At 40.6% G+C, this 21,778-nt stretch overlaps 2 protein-coding genes and 1 long non-coding RNA gene across 3 annotated transcripts; 1 reads left to right on the top strand and 2 right to left on the bottom strand.

Annotated features, from left to right (window-relative positions):
* The first annotated feature begins 2,199 nt into the window (after positions 1-2,199).
* LOC148156162 (E3 ubiquitin-protein ligase TRIM35-like) lies at positions 2,200-3,198 on the top strand. Its single transcript, XM_088011372.1, has 2 exons — positions 2,200-2,237; positions 2,527-3,198. Exons 1-2 carry the CDS (start codon positions 2,200-2,202, stop codon positions 3,095-3,097), a joined length of 609 nt encoding a protein of 202 aa, XP_087867498.1. The 3' UTR covers positions 3,098-3,198.
* An 8,347-nt stretch (positions 3,199-11,545) lies between these two features.
* On the bottom strand, positions 11,546-12,699 carry LOC148156161 (uncharacterized). The gene is made up of 2 exons (XR_015764910.1): positions 12,646-12,699; positions 11,546-12,498 (listed from the first exon to the last, which is right to left on the bottom strand). It is a non-coding gene; the product is annotated as an uncharacterized LOC148156161 (long non-coding RNA).
* An 819-nt stretch (positions 12,700-13,518) lies between these two features.
* Positions 13,519-18,161, bottom strand: LOC148156160 (NLR family CARD domain-containing protein 3-like). Its single transcript, XM_088011371.1, has 4 exons — positions 18,089-18,161; positions 14,763-16,554; positions 14,135-14,308; positions 13,519-13,952 (listed from the first exon to the last, which is right to left on the bottom strand). The coding sequence occupies exons 1-4, from the start codon at positions 18,159-18,161 to the stop codon at positions 13,712-13,714; spliced, it is 2,280 nt and encodes a 759-aa protein (XP_087867497.1). The 3' UTR covers positions 13,519-13,711.
* Positions 18,162-21,778: the final 3,617 nt, after the last annotated feature.

The raw sequence follows: 21,778 nt of genomic DNA, 5'->3' as shown, positions 1-21,778 counted from the left end.
CTTGTTAATGATTAACTCCACACTTAATATTTAGTTTTATTTGGGATGATTTTATTATTTTTTGTTGCGTATATTAATTATTTAGTCACATTTAGTTAAATGTCTCCTGCTCTTCAGGCCAAACAGAGTTTGACTCTAAATGTGAGAAAGAAAAACTGAATGTTTGTTCTGATGAAAGTGGAGGAAAATGTTCTGTTCACACTAAATGTTTCTGAGCTCAATTCATTGTCATGTTTAATAAAATTCATCATCACATCAGACATTTTATTCATTCAATTTCAAACAAGAATTACATGAATCTAAAGTAAAATAAACTTATTTTAACTTGATATTTTGACTGAAACAATAGAGAAATGTTTGCTCTTCCACCAGGTGACGACAGTTTTTTCTTACGTATTGTGAAAAAATTATTTGGTTTAAATTGCAGCATTAAGTTAAAACTGAAAATTCAAGATTAATGAACTTAAAAAACAATGTTTAGACAACTTGTCTCTAGTTGTTGAATCAACTTCATGAACTTGAGTTAAAACCAAAACTAATTTCTTGTTGACTTTAATTTCATTTTCAAGGCAGCAGGTGGATTTTTATTTCCAAGTTAAACCACCTTCAAATGTTTTACAGTGCAGCTGGTTGGTTGGTTTGATGTTGATGAAACTTAATGAGACATTTTCCATGTAATCCAGTTTGTTACTGGTTTGACCTGCTGATAGAAACTGGGATCTGTTATATTCATTCATCTCTATGCTCTCTAAACCTGGACAAGTTGACTTTACTTAAAAACTGTGGAAACCGATTGAACTGAAAAATGTGAGTAAGTTTAACTACTATTCTTATGTTTTGTTTCCTTAACAGATTCTTGTTCAGTTTACTTAACACCTTGTTGTGTGAACTTAATTGTGTCGAGTTAATTTAACTTAGTTTAGTGAATTTGTTTCCACTTAGAAATAGAAAGTAAATTATCCTCTTCTTAACTCGACTACATCAAGTTGGTCCATCTGACATGAACAGTTCAGTTTACTGAGCAGAATCTAGGAAACCAGTTGCCTTAATAAGTTAAGTAACCTCAATAGCAGCTCATGGAGGAGTTTGATCTGTTCACATTTCATCTGATGCCATACAGTCATGACATGGTAACATTTTTCACAAATATGTAAAAAACATTTTAAATAAAAATTACACACTAAATGTTCTGGTTCTGGAGGAATTTTTTTGGATTCTAAGTTTGTTCTGATTCCTTTTCTGGGTTGCAATAATAGGAGTCTTGCTGCATAATAATCTTAAAAGTAATAAATAAAATTGGTCTAAATTGTGAGAACTCTACAATTTGTAAAAAACAGAAAGACTAATAAATGAGAGTCTCTGGATTCCAGGTTTGTTCTGATTCCTTTTCTGGGTTAACAGTGAGAACTGCACAGTTTCTACAAAGTAATAATGTAAAAACTCTCTGATGAAGGTGGAAATATCAGGAGAGAGTCCTCTAGAGTTCAGCCATCAGATTCCAGGGTGACTTGGGAAGGGAGAGGAGACGGGAACGAGCCGTTTGTTTACATCTGGTCTCCAGGAGAGTCCAGATATCCAGAAGGCCACACAGATTCAGAAGAACAAATTCTCTTTAGATCTGGCAGACTTAACATTTCTGTCTGTCCTCGAGTCTTTAACCGTTATATCTCTTCTAGTTCATCCAGATTAATGTGGCCGTTCCACTGAACCAAAGCCAGCAGCTTCTCCAAGATCTATTCCATCCTGCTAGTGAGTTTTGGATCCTCAGCTGGGCTGCCAGTCTCAGCAAGACTCACATCCAACTTGAGTCCCACAAAATACAGTAGTCTGTGTGTTTTAACTAGGCCAAATCTGTCACAAATGTGTTGCTAAGCCAGAAATGCACAAGCTGCAAACAGCAGAAATCCTGTTATCATGAATAAATCCAGGTGAAACCATCCCATCATGTGTGTTCCTGCAGGACAAGAGGGTTCCCATTTGCTCCGTCTCCTGGAGAAAATTTGATCACTTGGATTGAGAGACCAGTTAACCAGATGTATAATTGATAGATTTGGAGGATGTGCAAAAAAAGGCTCCAAAAAAGCAAGAAAGATCAAGCAGGGTGGAATGGGTAGGGAGAGGAGCAGAGGAAAAAGCGTCGGCCTTCACCGAGTGCTAGAGAGAAAAGTAGTGAGCAGAACTTCTGCTGCCTCTCCAGAAATGTTGGAGAAGAAGAACTGGTCGCTCATGTCCTGTTGGTAGGAAAAGATCAGCATCAGATGCTCCTCCCTGTAATCTGGCTCTGAAGAATCTGTGTGAGTCTTTGTTACAGCAGAGAAACCAAAATGCTTCAGAGGGTCTCTGCTCTCTGCACTCTGAGAAACTCAAACTCTTCTGTCTGGACCATCAGCAGCCAGTGTGTCTCGTCTGCAGAGATTCAGAAAAACACACCAAGCACAGATTCAGACCCATCGATGAAGCTGCTCAGCAACACAGGAAGAAACTTCAGGAAACTCTGGAGCCTTTAAAGGAGAAGCTGGAGCTCAGGAAGAAAGTTCAGGAGGAGTTTGATCAGACAGCAGAACACCTGGAGGTCCAGGCCCGACACACAGAGAGGCAGATTAGGGAGCAGTTTAAGCAGCTTCATCAGTTTCTAGCAGAGGAAGAGGAGGCCAGGCTGGCTGCACTGAGGGAGGAAGAGGAGCAGAAGAGAGGGATGATGAAGGAGAAGATGGAGGCTCTGAGCAGAGAGATAGCAGCTCTTTCAGACACAGTCAGAGCCACAGAGGAGGAGCTGAGAGCTGCAGACGTCTCATTCCTGCACAACTACAAGGCTGCAGTGGAAAGAGTCCAGCGCTGCCCCCTGCTGGAGGATCCACAGCTGCCCTCAGGAGCTCTGATAGACCAGGCCAAACATCTGGGCAACCTGGCCTTCAACATCTGGAGCAACATGGAGACCATGGTGACCTACACTCCTCTGGTTCTGGACCCAAACACGGCTGGTAAAGAACTCCATCTGTCTGAAGATCTGACCAGTTTGACTGGAGGAGAGAAACAGCAGCTTCCTGATAATCCAGAGAGTTTTGCTGATAAATTCTGTCTCTGTTTTGACTTCTGAGGGTTTGAACTCAGGGAACCACAGCTGGGATGTTGATGCTGGAGGCAGGAAATCCTGGATATTTGGTGTGATAGAAGAATCTGTTGATAGGAAGAAAAACATAAAGTCTGGACTGTTGGTTATAGAGTTCAATGGAGATGAAGACTCAGCATGGTCTCCATCAGCTCCTCCCACTCGTCTCCCAGTCCAGAATAAAGTCCAGAGGATCAGAGTGAATCTGGACTGGGACAGAGGAAAGCTGTCCTTCTCTGACCTGGATACTAACACACACACACACACACACACACACACACACCTTCACACACACCTTCACTGCCAAGATGGCTCCATTCTTCAGCTCTGATTATGAACTAAAAATCCTACCGATGAAGATCTCAGTGATCAACCAGCAGCTCAGCATGAAGAACAAAAAGTTCAAATGAAACATTATTGATCAGATGAAGGATTGGTTTGATGATTGTCAAGTTAAAACAGCAAATGGTTCATTTGTGAGTGCATTTACTATCTCCACCCAACTGGCACACACATCACAGAGAACCAAGCGCACCCATCCCTTTCACTCAGGCCCATCTGAAGTCTATCAGGTAACTTGGCACACCTGTGCTCACAATGATCTCTGCAGACAAAGAGCCTCAGCTTCAAGCTTCCACAAAGACACTCTGGTAGGAACTGGACATGATATCATTTAATCTGCATTCAGAGACCAAATCAGCCTTTGATTCAATGGGTTTGATGTGTTTGGAATGTAGTTTATTTGTTCCTTCATTCACTGTTAACTTCAAAGTAGATTGTTAACATTACCTGGAAAACTAGTGAATGAGTTGATTGTGATTTGTAACTGATTTAGTTTCATTAGTTTGTAGGTTTCCAACCTGCTCTGTGACTCTCTGTGACTCTCTGACTACTTATGCCAAGTCATGGTGGTCTTACACTGTCAGCTGAAATCATCTAAAGACAAAAAGAAAAGATGAATAAAAGATGAGATGAGTGGTTCCTGCATTTCTTTGAGGGAAACAAGCTTTTTCTAGTTTGGGCAGAAGCTGAGGTGGTTTAAAGAGACCAGAAAACTTGACAATGATTGATTGTTTACTGGTTTGGTGAATTTCTTCATATCATTTTTAAACAGTTTTTAATCAGGAAACTGGAGCTGATCTGATCATCTGGGGACTTTTTCATTTCTTTCTGTGTTTTCCACTGTAATGTTTATTATTTACAACAACTTGATGTCAATGAAATGACTAGCAGATGATTGAAAGCATAATGGGAAGCTTAATAAATGTATTAGTAGCTGGTAAGAATGTATTTAGTTTTTCATCACTGTGATGCTGCAGTTCCAGTCGCACAAATGTGGCGCCATCCAATCACACCACACACAATAGTTCAGTCTCACCACATTTATATCTGGGTTTCTTTAAGTCAGCATTTAATTGACAGAATAACTATTTTTGTTTAGAAGGCAGCACATCATAACGCTGTATTCTAGAAGAAGTGCAGACATTTTAGATCTCACTGTTATGTCCCGCCTGATTGAACCTGTTTTCTGAGTTTCCTCAGTCCCGGCTGCTCCAGTCCTTCACAGGAACAAAGAGCTGGAGCTGCTGAGGCTGCAGCTTGGCTCATACCACTACTCATCCAGAGGGGAGGGGGTTTTTCTATGCTGGCTTCAGTTGCTGTTTGTGTTTCTCCCCTCTGTGTTTCTATGTGGCCTGATCAGCCAGGATTTAAGTTTCCCCTTTGTCTCATTTAGGGAGGGATGTTTGTTGGAGTCAGTCTGAGTTCAACTTTGTTACTTTAACCTTTTTATGGGCCCAAGTTTGTCATTTTTATTGTTGACCAAAGTTTATGTTTTGGGTTAAATAAAAGCCAATAATGTTTTAATTTAAACCTGTGCCTGGCTTTCCTTTGACTGCTCGGTCCATCACAATCACCACCAACATCTTCAGTGACTTTATCAACTTTTGCTGTTTTATTTATAAAGGATTAGAAAATGAAAACAACTTTACCATCACAACATGCGTCCAACCATCTTCTCTGCTTGACTGGTGAACAAATGAAAGGAGAACAAAAATCCTAGAAAAGCAGAATTAGCAGCAACATAAATGTATTATTTCATCTTCACCCTCTGGTCAGAAATCTAAAAAATCATCTATTTTGTTTTGTTTGCTACATTATTTGTTCCAATGAGCTGCTTCCAGTCCAAACCTGAAGTTATTTGATGTTTTTCTTCATTTAGGAAGAATTTCATGCAAACAAATGTTTCAGCTGCTTCATGGGAACAAATGATTATATTTCCTGAATGTCTCTTGCTCATCTGAAACAGCAAAAATAAAACCAAATAAAACAGATAAAGTTATCAGGTTTGTTGGGATTAATGGCTTCATGAATCTGCAGCTAAAAATCCTTCTAACACCAAAATGTGAAAAGTTCAGGCCTTTCTGCTTGACTTCACATCAACACAGTGTTTACTGATCTGCTGGTTATTTGTTATATTAACCTGTTACAGATAAACTACAATAAAAAGTCTGGCCATATGTGAACCTGTATAAGTTTATTACAGTTTACTGCAATTATTTGACACTAATATTGGTAAAAATTAAAAGGTTTCTAATGTGAGTAATGGGGCGACATGCAGTACACCCTCCAGTCCAGCAGGGGGAAGCAGAGCACATGTCTTCAACATGAGCCTACAGAGGATCCCTGTGACGTGGAAAACATCCTGCATTGTTCCGGTACCAAAGACGCAGCGACCCTGTGACTCCAAGGACTCCTGTGACCTCTGACCTCCCACATCATGAAGACCCTGGAGAGACTGGTCCTGGAGCCGCTCCGGACTCTGGTCCAACCACACTGGACCCCTTGCAGTTCTCCTAGCAGCCCAGACTGGGAGTTGAGGACGCCATCATCTTCCTGCTGAACTGTGTAATCGCTCACCTGGACCAGCTCTGAGAGAATCATGTTCTTTGGTTCTCCAGCACATTCAGCTCCATCCGTCCGGCTCTACTGGGTCAGAAACTGATGGTGATGCAGGTGGAGCCCCCTGGTGTCCTGATTGTTGACTATCTACCACAGTTGGTGTGTCAGACAGTGTTGTCAGCAACATGGGGCTCCACAGGGAACTGTCCTCTCTCCTTCAGGCTCTATCCATCCGACTCCAGCTGTTGCTCTGAGACCCGTCGTCTCCAGAAGTTTCCAGCTGTGGTTGGTTGGATCAGTGAGGTGATGAGACTGAGTCCAGGGCTGCTGTGGACAACTTTGTCACATGGTGTGGGCTGAACCAGCTGCAGCTCAATGTGACAAAGGAACTGGAGGTGGATCTGAGGAGGAGGACCAGGACGCCGGTGACCCCTGTTACCATCCAGGGGTCAGTGTGGACATTATGGAGGACAACTATAAATATCTGGGAGTCCACATTGACACAAACTGGACTGGGTCAAGAACAGCGATGCTGTGAACAGGAAGGGCCAAAGTCTCCTCTACTTTCTGAGGCGGCTGAGGTCCTTCAACATCTGCCGGACTTTGTCAGGATGTTCTGTGAGTCTGTGGTTGCCAGAGCCATCCTGGATGCTGTGGTGCTGGACAGCAGGCTGGAGGTGGAGGACACCACAGACTGGACCGACTGACCCGGAAGGCCAGCGGCGTGGCTGGAGTGGAGCTGGACTCTCTGACAGTGGAGTCAGAGAGAAGGACCCTGTCCAAGATGGAGGACATGTTGGACAACGAGTCTCATCCACTTCATGACGTGCTGGACGGATCCAGGAGCTTCAGCCAGAGACTCATTTTACCAAAGAACCACAGAGAGACTCAGGAAATCATTTCTGCCTGCAGCCAGTGGACTTTACAACACCAAGTCTGACTTACTGAGATCTAATTTTCTCTGCAGTCATTCATAGATTATCCATCCATCCATTTTCTGTCCACCCTTGTCCCTAGTGGGTCGGGAGGAGCTGCTGCCTCTCCAGCTAACGTTCCTGGCGAGAGGCGGGGTCACCCTGGACGGGTCGCCAGTCTGTCGCAGATTCATAGAATATTTATTGATTAATATATCTGCATGTGCATGGTTGTTATTTATTGATTTTAGTCATATAGAATCCTCTCATTACTCTCAGGTATAAATGTATTTTATAAACGTCTCATTTGGTTACATTTGGATTATTGATTTTTAAAACCTCAGATGGAGAAGCTTGTCAATGAATAAGTAATTTATCATTGAGGATCAATAAAGTATATTCTCATCCATCCATCCATCTTTTCCAGGTTTTATGTTTAAAATCTGCCATAAATTCGCGACATAATGAACAAATGTCAAATGTTTGGTTTCTTTTCTCTCTATTTAACAGTAAAATCAAACCTCACAGTAACTGAGATGGATAATAGCTGCTGTTAGCTGGTAGGTTATAAACAGCAGGGCTGGATTTAAACTGAAACATGTTTTTTATAAGATCATCCAGTTTGAACCAGAAACCACATTCCCTCTAAACACAAAACAGAAAAAAAGACATTAAAGCAGAAAATGTGAGATAACACCTTATTGTATCTTATTCTCATTAGAAAATAAATGATAAAAAGTGAAACCAATTAGAGGCTCCAGAATAATAAGGTTTCTCAGCAGCTTCAGTCACAAACAGGCTTTTACTCCAAAGCCAAAAACTCATTTTAATTAAAGTTTTAGATTAAGACATTAAATTAAACGCATTATTGCTGAAAATTTATCAGGGATTTGCTGAGTTTTAGAGACAGAAACATTAATGCTCTCATTAAAATCAGATTTCCTTCTATGATTCAAAACAATCTTCTCTGTCATCAGGAAATATAATTTTTTTCAAGGATATAAATGTTCCTTTATTTTTCTTTTATCATGAGAGTTGAAATGTTTTAATTTGGTGCTTTGAGGAAGACAGTATTGGAGACCCATCCAACAGCAGGAAGTAGACCACAGTGCAATTGGACATGCATTGAACAGCCACACACTCACACACACATTCTGTCCAACATGGAAACTTCAGGACTCTGATCGAGGTACATTCACTCTCAGGGTCCAGCCACACACTCACACACACTTTGTCTGTTATTGACACTTCAGGAGGAACTAATGAAGTTATACCATCAGGAAACAGCCACACACTCACACCAGGTTCTGGAGGTTTTATTCAAAGACCAACCCGGTATTAAGCTTTGGCTGATGCTAGAGCTCTACACAGTGTTTATCAGTAGCTAGCTGTAAACGCTACAACAATCTGTTATTTAGCACTAGCTAACGCTAGCGCACAATACAGACATAGTACTTATTAGCAACTAATGCCAAAGCGCTACACCAACGAAGTATTTATCAGTAGCTAGCTCTAATGCATTACATCAACCTGATAATTAACACTAGCTAACGATATAGCACAATACCAACATACTAATTATTAGGAATTAATGCTAGAGCACTAAACAAACCCGGTATTTAGCACTAGATAAAGCCAGCACACAATACCAGCATAGCACATATTAGCAACTAATGCCAAAGTGCTACACCAACTCAGTATCACTAGCTAATGCTAATGCCCTACACCAAACTGGTATTTACCAATAGCTAAAGCTAGCACACAATATGAACATTATATATTACTACTAATGCCAAAGAGCTACACTAATTCAGCATTTATCACTAGCTGACGGTAATGAGCTTCACCAAACTGGTATTTACCAGAAGCTAATGCTAGCACACAATACCAACATAGCACATATTAGCAACTAATGCCAAAGCGCTACACCAACTCAGCAAATATCACTAGTTAACTCTAATGCCCTACACCACACTGGTATTTACCACTAACTAAAATTAGCGCCCAATACCAAAATAGCACATATTAGCAACTAATGCCAAAGCGCTACACCAACTTAGTATTTATCACTAGCTAACGGGAATGCCCTGCACCAAATTGTTATTTACCACTAGCTAATGCTAGCACACTAAATCAACATAGTACATATTAGCAACTAAAGCCAAACCACTACACCAACTCGGTATTTATCAGTAGCTAGCTGTAAAATGCTACAACAACATGACATTTACGACTAGCTAATGCTAGTGCACAAAACCAACATAGTACCTGTGAGCAACTAATGACAAAGCGCTACACCAAGTCAGTATTTATCAGTAGCTAGCTCTAATGCGTTACATCAACCTGATAATTAACACTAGCTAACGCTATAGCACAATACCAACATACTAATTATTAGGAACTAAGGCTAGAGCGCTACACAAACCTGGTATTTACAACTAGCTAATGCTAGCACACAATACCAACATAGTACATATTAGGAACTAATCCCAAAGCGCTACACCAACTAAGTATTTATCACTAGCTAACTCTAATGCCGAACACCAAACTGCTGTTTACCACTAGCTAACTTTAGCACAAAATATCAACATATTACATATTAGCAACTAATGCAAACCGCTATACCATCTCAGTATTTATCAGTAACTAACTCTAAAGCGCTACAAAAACATGGCTTTTTGCACAAGCAAACGCTAGCACACAATACCAACATAGTACATATTAAAAACTAATGCGAAAGCGCTACTCCAACTCAGTATTTATCACTAGCTAACAGTAATGCCCTACAACAACATGCCATTTACGACTAGCTAATGCTAGCGCACAAAACCAACATAGTATCTATGAGCAACAAATGCCAAAGCGCTACACCAAATCAGTATTTATCAGCAGCTAGCTTAAAAGCGCTACAAAAACATGGATTTAGTACATGAAAACGCTAGCAAAAAATGCCAATATAGTGCATATTAAAAACTAATGCCAAAGCGCTACACCAATTCAGTATTTATCAGTAACTAGCTGTAAAGCGCTACAACAACATGGCATTTACGTCTAGCTAATTCTACTGCACAATCACAACATAGTACTTATTAGCAACTAATGCCAAAGTGCTAAACCAACTCAATGTTTATCACTAACTAACTCTAATGCCCTACACAAAACTAGTATTTACCACTAGCTAATGCTAGCACACAATACCAACATAGTATATATTAGCCAGTAATTCCAAAGCGCTACACCAACTCAGTATTTATCACTAGCTAACTCCAATGCCCTCCAGAAACTGGTATTTACCACTAGCTAATGCTTGCACACAATACCAACATAGCACATATTAGCAACTCATGCCAAAGCGCTACACCCACTCAGTATTTATCACTAGCTAACTCCAATGTCCTACACTAAACTGGTATTTAACACTAGCTAACACTAGCACACAATACCAACATAGCACATATTGGCAACTAATCCCAAAGCACTACAACAATTCAGTATTTGTCAGTAGCTAGCTGTAAAGCGCTACAACAATATGGCATTTACAACTGCCTAATGCTGCAGCACAATAACAACATAGTAATTATTAGGAACTAATGCCAAAGTGCTATGCGAACTCAGTATTTATCACTAGCTAACACTAATGCCCTACACCAAACTGGTATTTACCAATAGCTAATGCTAGCACACAATATAAACATTATATATTACTACTAATGCCAAAGAGCTACATTAATTCAGTATTTATCACTAGCTAACGGTAATGAGCTGCACCAAACTGGTATTTACCACAAGCTAATGTTAGCGCACAAAACCAACATAGCACATATTAGCAACTCATGCCAAAGCGCTACACCCACTCAGTATTTATCACTAGCTAACTCCAATGCCCTGCAGAAACTGGAATTTACCAATTCCTAACGCTCGCACACAATATCAACATTGTACATATTAGCAACTAATCCAAAAGCGCTACACCAACTCAGTATTTATCACTAGCTAATGGTAATGCCCTACAACAACATGGCATTTACGACTAGCTAATGCTAGCGCACAAAACCAACATAGTACATATTAGCAACTAATGCCAAAGTCCTACACAAACTCAGTATTTATCGCTGGCTAGCTGCAAATTGCTACACCAACATGGTATTTAGCACTAGCTAATGCTAGCACACAATACCAACATGTTTCTGCTAAATATTATTATACTTAGCAGAAACAAATGCTAACATGCTGCACAAACATAGTATTTAGCAGTAGCTAACACAAAAACGCTACATGAAGGCATTTATCTTAAACTAATGCTAAAGCACTACAATAACATAGTACTTAACAGAAGCTAATGCTAACGCGCTACACTAACCTGGCGTATTTCTTCAAACCTCAATAGCAGCTCATGGAGGAGTTTGATCTGTTCACATTTCATCTGTCTGATGCCATACAGTCATGATACGGTAACATTTTTCACAAATATGTAAAAAATATATTTTAATAAAAGTTACACACTGCAGCTATAAATGCCTGAATTTGTTCAAACTACTAATTCTGCACATTTATTATGTTTATAATGCAAATATTTAAATTTGAACAGGAAAAGAACAGAATGAGCAGCAAATGAACCAAATGCAGAACAAGAAAAATTATTTATTTCTCTAAAACACATGAAGAAAAACTGCAGCAAATAAACAAAAGGAAGATTTAATATTCAAATCTGACCAGTTTAGAAAAATAGGAGCCGACAGAAACAGAAAATGTTCAGAGAGAAAAACTGATCAACATTTCAATGAAATCTGATGAATGAGAGGAAAAAATAAGAGAAACAACATCTTGATATTCAGTGTGAAGCTTTGACTGGAAACAAACAGGAAAACATGAGGATCCTGGAATAATCCTGGAATAATCCCAGCTTCCATCTTTAAAGGACTGGAAGAAGAAAAAGTTTCCAAGGACTCAATCAGAAAAGTTTCACCAAGAAATAGATTGTAGAGATGAACTATCTGTTCAACAGTGAGAGAGTTTCTCTGACAGGAGGAAAATCTTTAGACTCAAATCAGCAAAGAGACACTGAAGAACCAGAACTGGACCAGAACCCAAATCCAGGAATCAGAGGTTCAGTGAATGTGGTGTTGAAGGTGTGGAGGAGGATCAGTGAGTCAGAGGAGACTCTGTAGAAGGACAGAATGCCAGCAGGACAGTCCACATACACTGATACTCTGTTAGAGACGGAGGAGGAAAGAGGAGTTTCTATGTTATTGTGCCAAACAGAGAAACCAAGAACATCAGAGCAGAACAGACTCCAGGAATGATCATTATATCCAAACACACAGTCTTCACTGTATCCTTTCCTCCTGATTCTTCTGTAACTCACTGATATATAAACTCCTCCTCTCCACTCGACCTCCCAGTAACAGCGACCAGTCAGACCAGTTCTACACAGCAGCTGATTCCAGAAATCAAATCTGTCTGGATGATCAGGATATGACTGAAGCTCCTCCACATGTATCACCTTCCTGTTGTCTTCAGACAGTTTGAGGTTTCTGCTCACTGTGTTTGTGTCGATGGTGAGTTGACAGGAATCTGATGGAGAGAACAAACACAATCCAGCTGCAGTTATTGATCATTTATTGATCTTTGATGATGATCCTGAATGAGTGATGTGACAGTTTGAAGATGGTTGAATGTGAGCTGCTTTGTTGTCATGAATCAGATGAAAAACACACTTACATCTCCATGGACCTGGTGTCAAGAATGGGCCTCCAGCAGGCTCCACCCTGAAAGGAGAAGGGGGGTCAGACCATCAGTCTCTTTCAGCAGCAAACATGGACATTACATGTCTCTCAGACACACATTGTCCTCCACTGAGACAGGAACAGTCCAACATCTGGATTGCAAACTGCAGTGGATGTAGGAAGGACAGTTGGTGCTGCTGCAGCACAACTCATTTCTCCAAACACAGGAAAAGCTCCAACAGAGAGGAGAAAGGAAATCCCTCAGTAACAACCTGAAGAAACTCACTGAAGCCTAAAAGGACATCAGGAAACTAAGGAAACATTTCTGGAAGCTCAACCTGATTTAATAATCAGCATTAAAATCCAATCAATCTAAACTCTGATCAACACCTGGATACCTGCTCCATCCACACTCCCACACACAGATGAAGGAATGAAACACTAAACAACCTGCTGCTGAAAACCTGCTGTGGCCTCACTGGAATATCCAGAAATACAAACATTAAAAAGGAGAAGCTGCATCACATTCAACAAAGAGTTCAACAAGAACCAAACATTTGATCTCTGAGCTCAGACTCACAAACCAGGGAGAGGCTTCCATCATCACACACCTCTGACAAACACCTCCAACCTTTCAGCACTTCCTCTACCAACCAGCACCACCAGGTGGCGCTATACACACTTGTGAGTTTAGTTCAAAATCTTGATTTCTCTCTCTGAACTTTTAAACATCCATCTGACCAACATGGAGTTACTTTTCTTCTCATCTTTGCTCCTTGGGGCTGATTGGTCTGGAGCTCCATCAAATATTGCTTTAAAGTCCTTTCTGTCATCAGTAGATCATCATGGAAATCTAACTGAACTTCACTTTTATTCATTTAGTCAGAGTCCCTATTAAACTCTATTAAATCCATCCCACTCTTTCATTTTCCTTGTGAGCCGTTCTTAGTCAGGAGAATATTCCAGAAAACTGGGTAATGATCTCTGCTTCCAGATGAGGCGTCTAAATATTTAATGATCAAACTAAATATTTCTCTTCAAACTAAATGTTTCCCATCAGACTAAAGACGTTTCTCCTCTTCCTCCTCTATCAGACCTTCTCTGCTCCTGCAGCAGGTTCCTCCATACCTGAGAGCTTCCAGTCTCCAGTCTGGATCCTTCAGTCCAGCCGACAGCAGCTTCACTCCTGAGTCTCCTGGATGATTGTAGCTCAGGTCCAACTCTTTCAGATGGGAGGGGTTAAAGGTCAGAGCTGAGGCCAGAGAAGCACAGCCTTCCTCTGAGACCAAACAGCCTGATAAGCTGCAGACACACAATTCATCACATGATGAGAACATTGAGGTAGAGCCCAAGGTCTGAACTGGTCGCTGATGGATGGATTTATAACATTTGGGATAAATAATAAAGCCAAGGAACTGCTGGATCTGTAATAATTCTTCTTTTTGCTCCAAAGATGCAGCAATTTGTCAAGAGCCCAGAGTTACCTGAGAGTCTCCAGGTTGCAGTTTGGACTCATCAGTCCAGCAGAGAGAAGCTTCACTCCTGAATCCTGCAGGTTGTTGTTACTCAGGTCCAGTTCTCTGAGACTGGAGGACTGTGAGCTGAGAACTGAGGACAGAGCTTCACAGCTTCTCTCTGAGAGGTTACAGCCACTCAGTCTGAGGAGACAGGGAGGGAAATCTGGTATTAAACAATTCATCAGAATTTATGTTCTTTCAATTCAACAATGTTTTTATTGGACAGAGAAGGAACCATCTGATTTTACACAACCTTTGTATTTGTTGTGAACTGGTTCATTCTATAGTTGGGCCTCCAGCCTTAAATGACAGAACTACAGGTAACAAGGAGGTTGGAAAGAGAATTATAAAATTACACAATAAACTATATTAATCCATTTCAATGTTAACATAAAGTGGAGGAGTTTTGCTGCTTGAATATGTAACATTATGTTCAGCTGCTGAAGGAAGTCTGTTTCTTTTTTGCTCACCCCCCCCAGTGGGACATTTTGAAGAGACAAAGCACCAAAATATAAACTGAAACATGAATATTTACCTCATAATTAGCAGATTTCTACCCATCAACAATACCTGCAGTAACAATGTGTGTCCTTACAGAGCTTTGTTGGAGGCTTTAACCACTGGCAGCAGCCTCAGAAGAGCCTCCTCTGAAGCAGAGTATTTCTTCAGGTCAAACACATCCAGATCTTTTCCTGATGACACTAAGATGAAACCCAGAGCTGACCACTGAGCAGGAGACAGTTTATCTGTGGAGAGACTTCCTGAACTCAGAGACTGTTGGATCTCCTCCACTAGAGAACGATCATTCAGTTCATTCAGACAGTGGAACAGATTGATGCTTTTCTCTGCAGACACATTCTCACTGATCTTCTTCTTGATGTACTGAACTGTTTCCTGATTGATCTGTGAGCTACTTCCTGTCTGTGTCAGCAGACCTTGTAGGAGTCTCTGATTGGTCTGCAGTGAAAGTCCCAGGAGGAAACGGAGGAACAAGTCCAGGTGTCCATTTGGACTCTGTAAGGCCTGGTCAACAGCTCTCTGATGGAGAGACTTTAGTTTAGGTTTATTAAATAATGAAGATTTTTTAGATGTTTGTGTTTCTTCCATCAGGTTGACTCCAGAGTTGATGAAGGTCAGATGAACATGAAGAGCAGCCAGAAACTCCTGAACACTCAGATGGACGAAGCAGAACACCTTGTCCTGGTACAGCCCTCTCTCCTCTCTAAAGATCTGTGTGAACACTCCTGAGTACACTGAGGCTGCTCTGATATCGATGCCACACTCTGTCAGGTCTGATCCATAGAAGATCAGGTTTCCTTTCTGCAGCTGATCAAAAGCCAGTTTTCCCAGAGACTCGATCATCTTCCTGCTCTCTGGACTCCAGTGTGGATCTGTTTCAGCTCCTCCATCATACTTGACCTTCTTCACTTTGGTCTGAACCACCAGGAAGTGGATGTACATCTCAGTCAGGGTTCTGGGCAGCTCTCCTCCCTCTCTGGTCTCCAACACATCCTCCAGAACTGTAGCAGTGATCCAGCAGAAGACTGGGATGTGGCACATGATGTGGAGGCTTCGTGACGTCTTCATGTGGGAGATGATCCTGCTGGCCTGCTGCTCATCTCTGAATCTCTTCCTGAAGTACTCCTCCTTCTGGGGGTCATTGAACCCTCTGACCTCTGTCACCATGCCAACACACTGAGGAGGGATCTGATTGGCTGCTGCAGGTCGTGTGGTTATCCAGAGGAGAGCAGAGGGAAGCAGTTTCCCCCTGATGAGGTTTGTCAGCAGAACATCCACTGAGCTGGACTCTGTAGCATCAGTCAGGATCTCCTTGTTGTGGAAGTCCAGAGGAAGTCGACTCTCATCCAGGCCATCAAAGATGAACAGAACCTGGAAGTGTTCAAAGCTGCAGATTCCTTTGGTTTCAGTAAAGAAGTGATGAACAAGTTCCACCAAGCTGAACTTTTTCTCTCTCAGCACATTCAGCTCTCTGAAGGTGAATGGAAATATGAAGTGGATGTTCTGGTGGGCTTTGTCTTCAGCCCAGTCCAGAGTGAACTTCTGTGTTAAGACTGTTTTCCCAATGCCAGCCACTCCCTTTGTCATCACTGTTCTGATTGGCTGATCTCTTCCAGGTGGGACTTTAAAGATGTCTTCTTGTCTGATTGTTGTTTCTGGTCTGTGTGGTTTCCTGGATGCTGTTTCAATCTGTCTGACCTCATGTTCATCATTGACCTCTCCAGTCCCTCCCTCTGTGATGTAGAGCTCTGTGTAGATCTGGTTCAGAAGGGTTGGACTTCCTGCTTTAGCGATTCCCTCAAACACAGACTGGAACTTCTTCTTCAGACCAGATTTAAGTTGATGTTGATGAACGGCAGCAAGTTGATCTAAAGTAACACAAAAAGTAAAATCAGAGATGAAACAAAAATACCTTCTGAAGATGATTTAAATAAATGTGATTCCATTTCTTCAGACATCAGTAAATGTGTCATTTATCCATCAGGTCAAATCTTTGTAGAAATCCTCTTACTGCTCTGCAGACGGTCAGCCAGCTCCTCCTGCTTCATCCTCCTCAGGAAGTTCAGTGTGATCTTCATCACTGCCTCTCTGATGCTACTCTTGTGCTCTTCATCATCACCTCCCAACACCTCATCATCCTCTCTCTGACTCTCTGAGCATTCTGGGTAATCTGGACTCAGAACCTTGTGGATCTTCTTCAGCTCGTTCTTCACAAAAGTGACAATGTTTTCCTCCAGCAGCTGGAACAGAATAATAGATGAAGGAAACATCAGACTGAAATCATGGAGCCAAACACCAGATGGATGTTGGACAGACTGACAGTCCTCTGGTCTACAAAGTGCAGCATGGAGACGACTTTGAACAGAACCATGGAAAAGTAGTTGTTGTTCATGTACGGACCATAAATATGGAGTCCAGCTGTGTTTGATGCTGCTGGGCAGACGGACCACTGGGAACCTCTGAGCTCTGCTGGTCCACTCTGTGGAGGAACCAGGAACAATCAGGAAGGCAGGAAATATTCATCCAGCCATATTTACTAATAAAATAACTAAGAGTGTCACATTAAAGCAGAAAACAGAGCATCACATGAACACAATACAAAGAAGTTAGAAAGAGGAAGATGAACTACAAGGATGAAGACCAGTAAGACCAGAATCACCAGTAGACATTTTAAAAAGTTGGTGCTGAACTTGGACTTCAAACTGTCCACACTGTCAGCAGATCTGATGCTGGTGGAGACAGAGTCCCAGAGCTTGGGGACAGTGGAAGTGAAGGCTCTGTCCACACAGGTCTTCAGGACAGTGTGGGACATCCATCAGGTTCTGATGACTGGATCTGAGGTGATGTGGACATGGAGGAGCTCTGAGATATGTGGGTGTGTCCATGTGGGATCCTCTCCTGGATGTTCTAGAGGATTTAAAATGGATATACACTGTTTGCACAGTTATTATGCAAGCTTTAGTTTTAAGGATTAATTTTAGTGTTGAACAACTACCCTCGGTCAATACAAAATGTTAACAACCTCTCAAATTTGAATATCTGAGAAAGTAAAAACAACATTTTTGGTTTTCTTAGGACAATATCTATGTGGGCCGATTATTGGGAAACTATTAGTGTGCAGAACTTTGTTGAAACTGAATTTAAACTGAAAATGTTCTCATTTGACTTATTGTCAACTAAACAAACTAGTTAATTGTTAATGATCAACTTTATGTGCAGCAGCAACATGATTTACATGATTACATGATTCTGTAAAAAATTATTTGTGTACAAAAGAAGACTGGAAGCCACTCTCTTTAACATAAATGAAAAGGTTTTGTAGAACAGCTTTGTCATGTTGAGCTTAAATGAGTTCAGCTTTGATATCAAAGTAAAATGTGTGAGGAAAAATGAAAACCAAACTTGTGTCTTTGCCATCATAGAGCGATGAGCAGCTAGTGGCTGGTTGGATGGTCAGCGCTGAAAGCCAAGTCATCTTTGAGGCGTCCAGCCAACATGTGAGACCAGACCTGCAGCTGTTTGCTGCTTTCTACACATTCAAGCTAAAACATCAAGATGAAGCAGCAAAGACTTTGGAGTTTATTCAACGGTAAAACTACTCCATGCTTTTATTTTGAAAACACTTTAAAATGAGTAAAATACAATAGGAAGGTTTTTAGGATATACAAAGCAAGTTATAGTTAACAGTTGACCAATATGGTGACATGTTATCTTAATATATTTAAAAACAGAATAATCCACATTAGGTAAAGAACTTTTTATATTACACTGACCTTCTTCCCTCAAATTACCAGTTTTCTAAAAGTGTTTCTAGTTTTGTATTGTGTTGTTTAGTCTCTTCATTCAGGTGAACCCAGAAAGACACACAGACCATCCATGGAAAGGTGGCGTCCAGAAAAGTAGGCAAGATGATCCAGAAGAAACTGCAGACAGTGATGCTCATGTTTCTACCTGATAAAAACCTGATGCACCTTTAGTGTCATTTCAGGTTAATAGTTATTTGTTTCTTTGAAATCATTCTGTTTCCAAATCATTTAAGGTCTAATTGACATTTTCTTCTGCTTTTCCAGGCTCCCTGGTTCCTCTGCTGCATCTTAAAAATAAGAACAACTTTGACTGTTAAATAATAAATGCAGAATCTCATGCCATGTTGTCCTAAACTGGGTTTTATAATGGAACTATTACTGGTTTTATTTTGTGTCTTTAACAAACCAAGAAGCCTGGATATGTGTGTCAGGACTGGTGGTTGGTAGTGGTGAGGATAGACGCAGACTCCCAGGTTATGGTGAAGATGATGATGAATTTAATGATGATATGCTCATAAACAGTCCAGGACAGGCAGCATGGCAGGAAACAAGCATGCAGCTAAATGCCGGTAGCAACTGACAATAAGGACAAAAATGAGAGCAAGCGCAAACCAGGACTTGGCAGTTCCACTGGAGAGTACAGACAGAGTGACGACATGTGTAAAACAGTGATAGACAAGGACCCGATGAAGAACACAGACAACAGGTGGGACTAAAACACACGGGGTAATCAAGGGAATGAGACACACCTGGGAAACAATCAACGGGGAAGACGCAGAGACGAGACACAGGAAGGAAGCTGAACACAAAAAACTAAAAATAAATACACAGAAACACGATCATGACAATGTGGTTATTTTCCATAACATTATTTTTGAATCCTTAAGACCAGGCACGTGCAGACGGGGGGGGGGGGGGGGGGCTGGGGGGGCGGCTGGGGGTGCTTGAGCACCTGCCCCTTTTGCTCCTTGCCCCAAAGTGCCCTTTTGGTCAATAGTTTTTTTTTTGTATTATTTCCTAAGCCCTCTTCTGACACATGATAACATGTACTAAAATTATTTGTTTTGTTGGGTTTTTTTGTACAACATAATAAGCCCTACGGTCACCTTGTTACCTTTGACCTCTTGACCGTGACGCATGACGCAGTTGCCTCTTGCGCAGTGAGATAAGGCGGCTCACTGGAGCTCAACGTAGCGAACGTTCCAGATTACAGATCAGTTTTTGGTGAATAAAAAAAAGTTTTTGGTGAATAAAGTAGACTTGCTTCTTGTCAGATGACAGAAAACGTTGAAGTATCGTTTCTGCTTCAGCGGTTTAAGCAGAGAGGTAATGAAATACAACAGACACTGACAGGCCTCTGCGTCTGCCTTTCTCTGAAGAACTACTGAGCGGGAGGAGACAGCCAGGTGAGGAAAAACTGTTCTTATCTATCATACGAAGCTGACGTTGGTTTCCAATTCTAGCTTCCAATAGCTAAAGGGCAATTCCATTTAATTTTTCACTACTTTCCGCTACTTTCCGCATCTTTAATCAACTCTAGTTTAAAAACTACAACATTTAGACATTTCAAACCTGGAATAGATTATTCTTCTCTTCAAGCAGAATATTTAAAACCATGTTTGGGATTTGTGAAACCTTTTTCTGATTTGTGAAACTTCAAAAAAGGGCAATTTGCCCTATTTTTCGGTCTCGATCACACAGGAGCTGCTTTAATTCCAAAACTGCAAGACCTAGACTCTTCAAACTTGAACTAAATTGTTCTGCTCTAATAGAATATTTAGAATCATGTTTGTGATTTGTGAAACTTTTATCTGATTTGTGAAACTTCCAAAAAGTGCGATATCACCACTTTTTTTTATCTTGGTCACATGAGAACTGCTCTAATTGGGGCCTGCCCATAGCAATGCATGGAGGCAGTGACTGACTTGCTTTGCACTGCCTCCATGCATTGTATGGCAGGCGCCTATTGTTCTACACCCAATATAATGTCTCTTTATTATTTATCTTTATTATTGCGCAGCAAGGCAGTTCATTAACATCAGCACAAACATTAGCATTTCACTGCCCCCTACTAGTGCACTGCCTTGCGCGCATTAGCATTAGCCTTTTACCTAAAATAACCTATTTGTTAAATTTCTTAATTATTTGCTATGTTTAGTATACTGAATGGAGTAAGTCAATGACAGAGAACATGCCCATGATGCCCCACATACTTGTCTTCATGCTAACATTAGCATTTTGTCAAATTTTAGTTTATGCATTAATTTTAACATACTGAATGGTACAAGTACAGCTTAGTCCACATGCTTCTGACTCTCCACAGGTTATTGACTACATTGAAGCTTTCTTTAGCATTAATGCTAACTTTTAGCATCAGAACGCTGGGTCCAAACTGACGGGCACACTTTGGCAGGCCCCATTTAAATTTCTTCAGGAATTTTCTAGTTCCAAATCTACAACACCTAGACTCTTCACATTTTTTAATTAGTAGAATATTTAGAATCATGCTTGTGATTTGTGAATCCTTTTTCTGATTTGTGAAACTTCACTCAACAGACCCCTGCAAAAGATCTGTCCTGCCAACAGCCATCACCATCTACAATAACTCTTTGAAAAATTAATGAGTTACACCAACAGTTTATTTCCCATTGGGATTAATAAAATGGTTTTGAATTTGAATTGAATTTGAATAAAAACTGCATGGAATATATAAGAATAGTAATCTGATCTTTAGTGAAGTTTCACAAATCACATAAAGGTTTCACAAATTCCAAACATGGATTAAAATATTCTGCTATTAGAGCACAACAATATAGTCCAGGTTTGAAGAGTCTAGGTGTTGCAGTTTTGGAGCTGGAGTGATCAATATCCAAAAAATGTCCGAAATCAGCCTTTCTTGAAGTTTCACAAATCAGAAAAAGGTTTCACAAATCATAAACATGGTTCTAAATATTCTGCTATCACAGCATAATAATCTATTCCAGGTTTGAAGTGTCTAGCTGAAGTAGTTTTTTTAATTAGAGCTGATCTATGGTGATCCAAATGAAAATAAAAATGGTGAAATTCGAATTTTACTGAGTTTTCACAAATCAGAAAACTGTTTCACAAATCCCAAACATGGTTTTAAATATCCAGCTTGAAGAGGAGAATAATCTATTCCAGGTTTGAAGAGTCTAGGAGTTCTAGTTTTTAATTAGAGTAAATCTATGGTGATCCAGATGCCAAAAAATGGTGAAAATTGAACTTCATTGAGTTTTCACAAATCAGAAAAAGGTTTCACAAATCC

This window comes from Poecilia mexicana, unplaced genomic scaffold, assembly GCF_051168715.1.
Source record: "Poecilia mexicana isolate PSO_F unplaced genomic scaffold, ASM5116871v1 scaffold_12, whole genome shotgun sequence".
Lineage (NCBI taxonomy): Eukaryota > Metazoa > Chordata > Actinopteri > Cyprinodontiformes > Poeciliidae > Poecilia > Poecilia mexicana.
This window is presented reverse-complemented; position numbering and strand designations above follow the sequence as displayed.

Coding starts and splice junctions, on each gene's coding strand:
- LOC148156162 (XM_088011372.1), top strand. CDS start 2,200: ATGTTGGAGAAGAAGAACTGGTCGCTCATGTCCTGTTG. Junction 2,238..2,526: donor TGGTCGCTCATGTCCTGTTG/GTAGGAAAAGAT, acceptor GCTGGAGCTCAG/GAAGAAAGTTCAGGAGGAGT.
- LOC148156160 (XM_088011371.1), bottom strand. CDS start 18,161: ATGACTTGGCTTTCAGCGCTGACCATCCAACCAGCCACTAGCTGCTCA. Junction 14,309..14,762: donor AAAGCCTCCAACAAAGCTCT/GTAAGGACACAC, acceptor CTGTCTCCTCAG/ACTGAGTGGCTGTAACCTCT. Junction 13,953..14,134: donor TGCAACCTGGAGACTCTCAG/GTAACTCTGGGC, acceptor GTGTGTCTGCAG/CTTATCAGGCTGTTTGGTCT.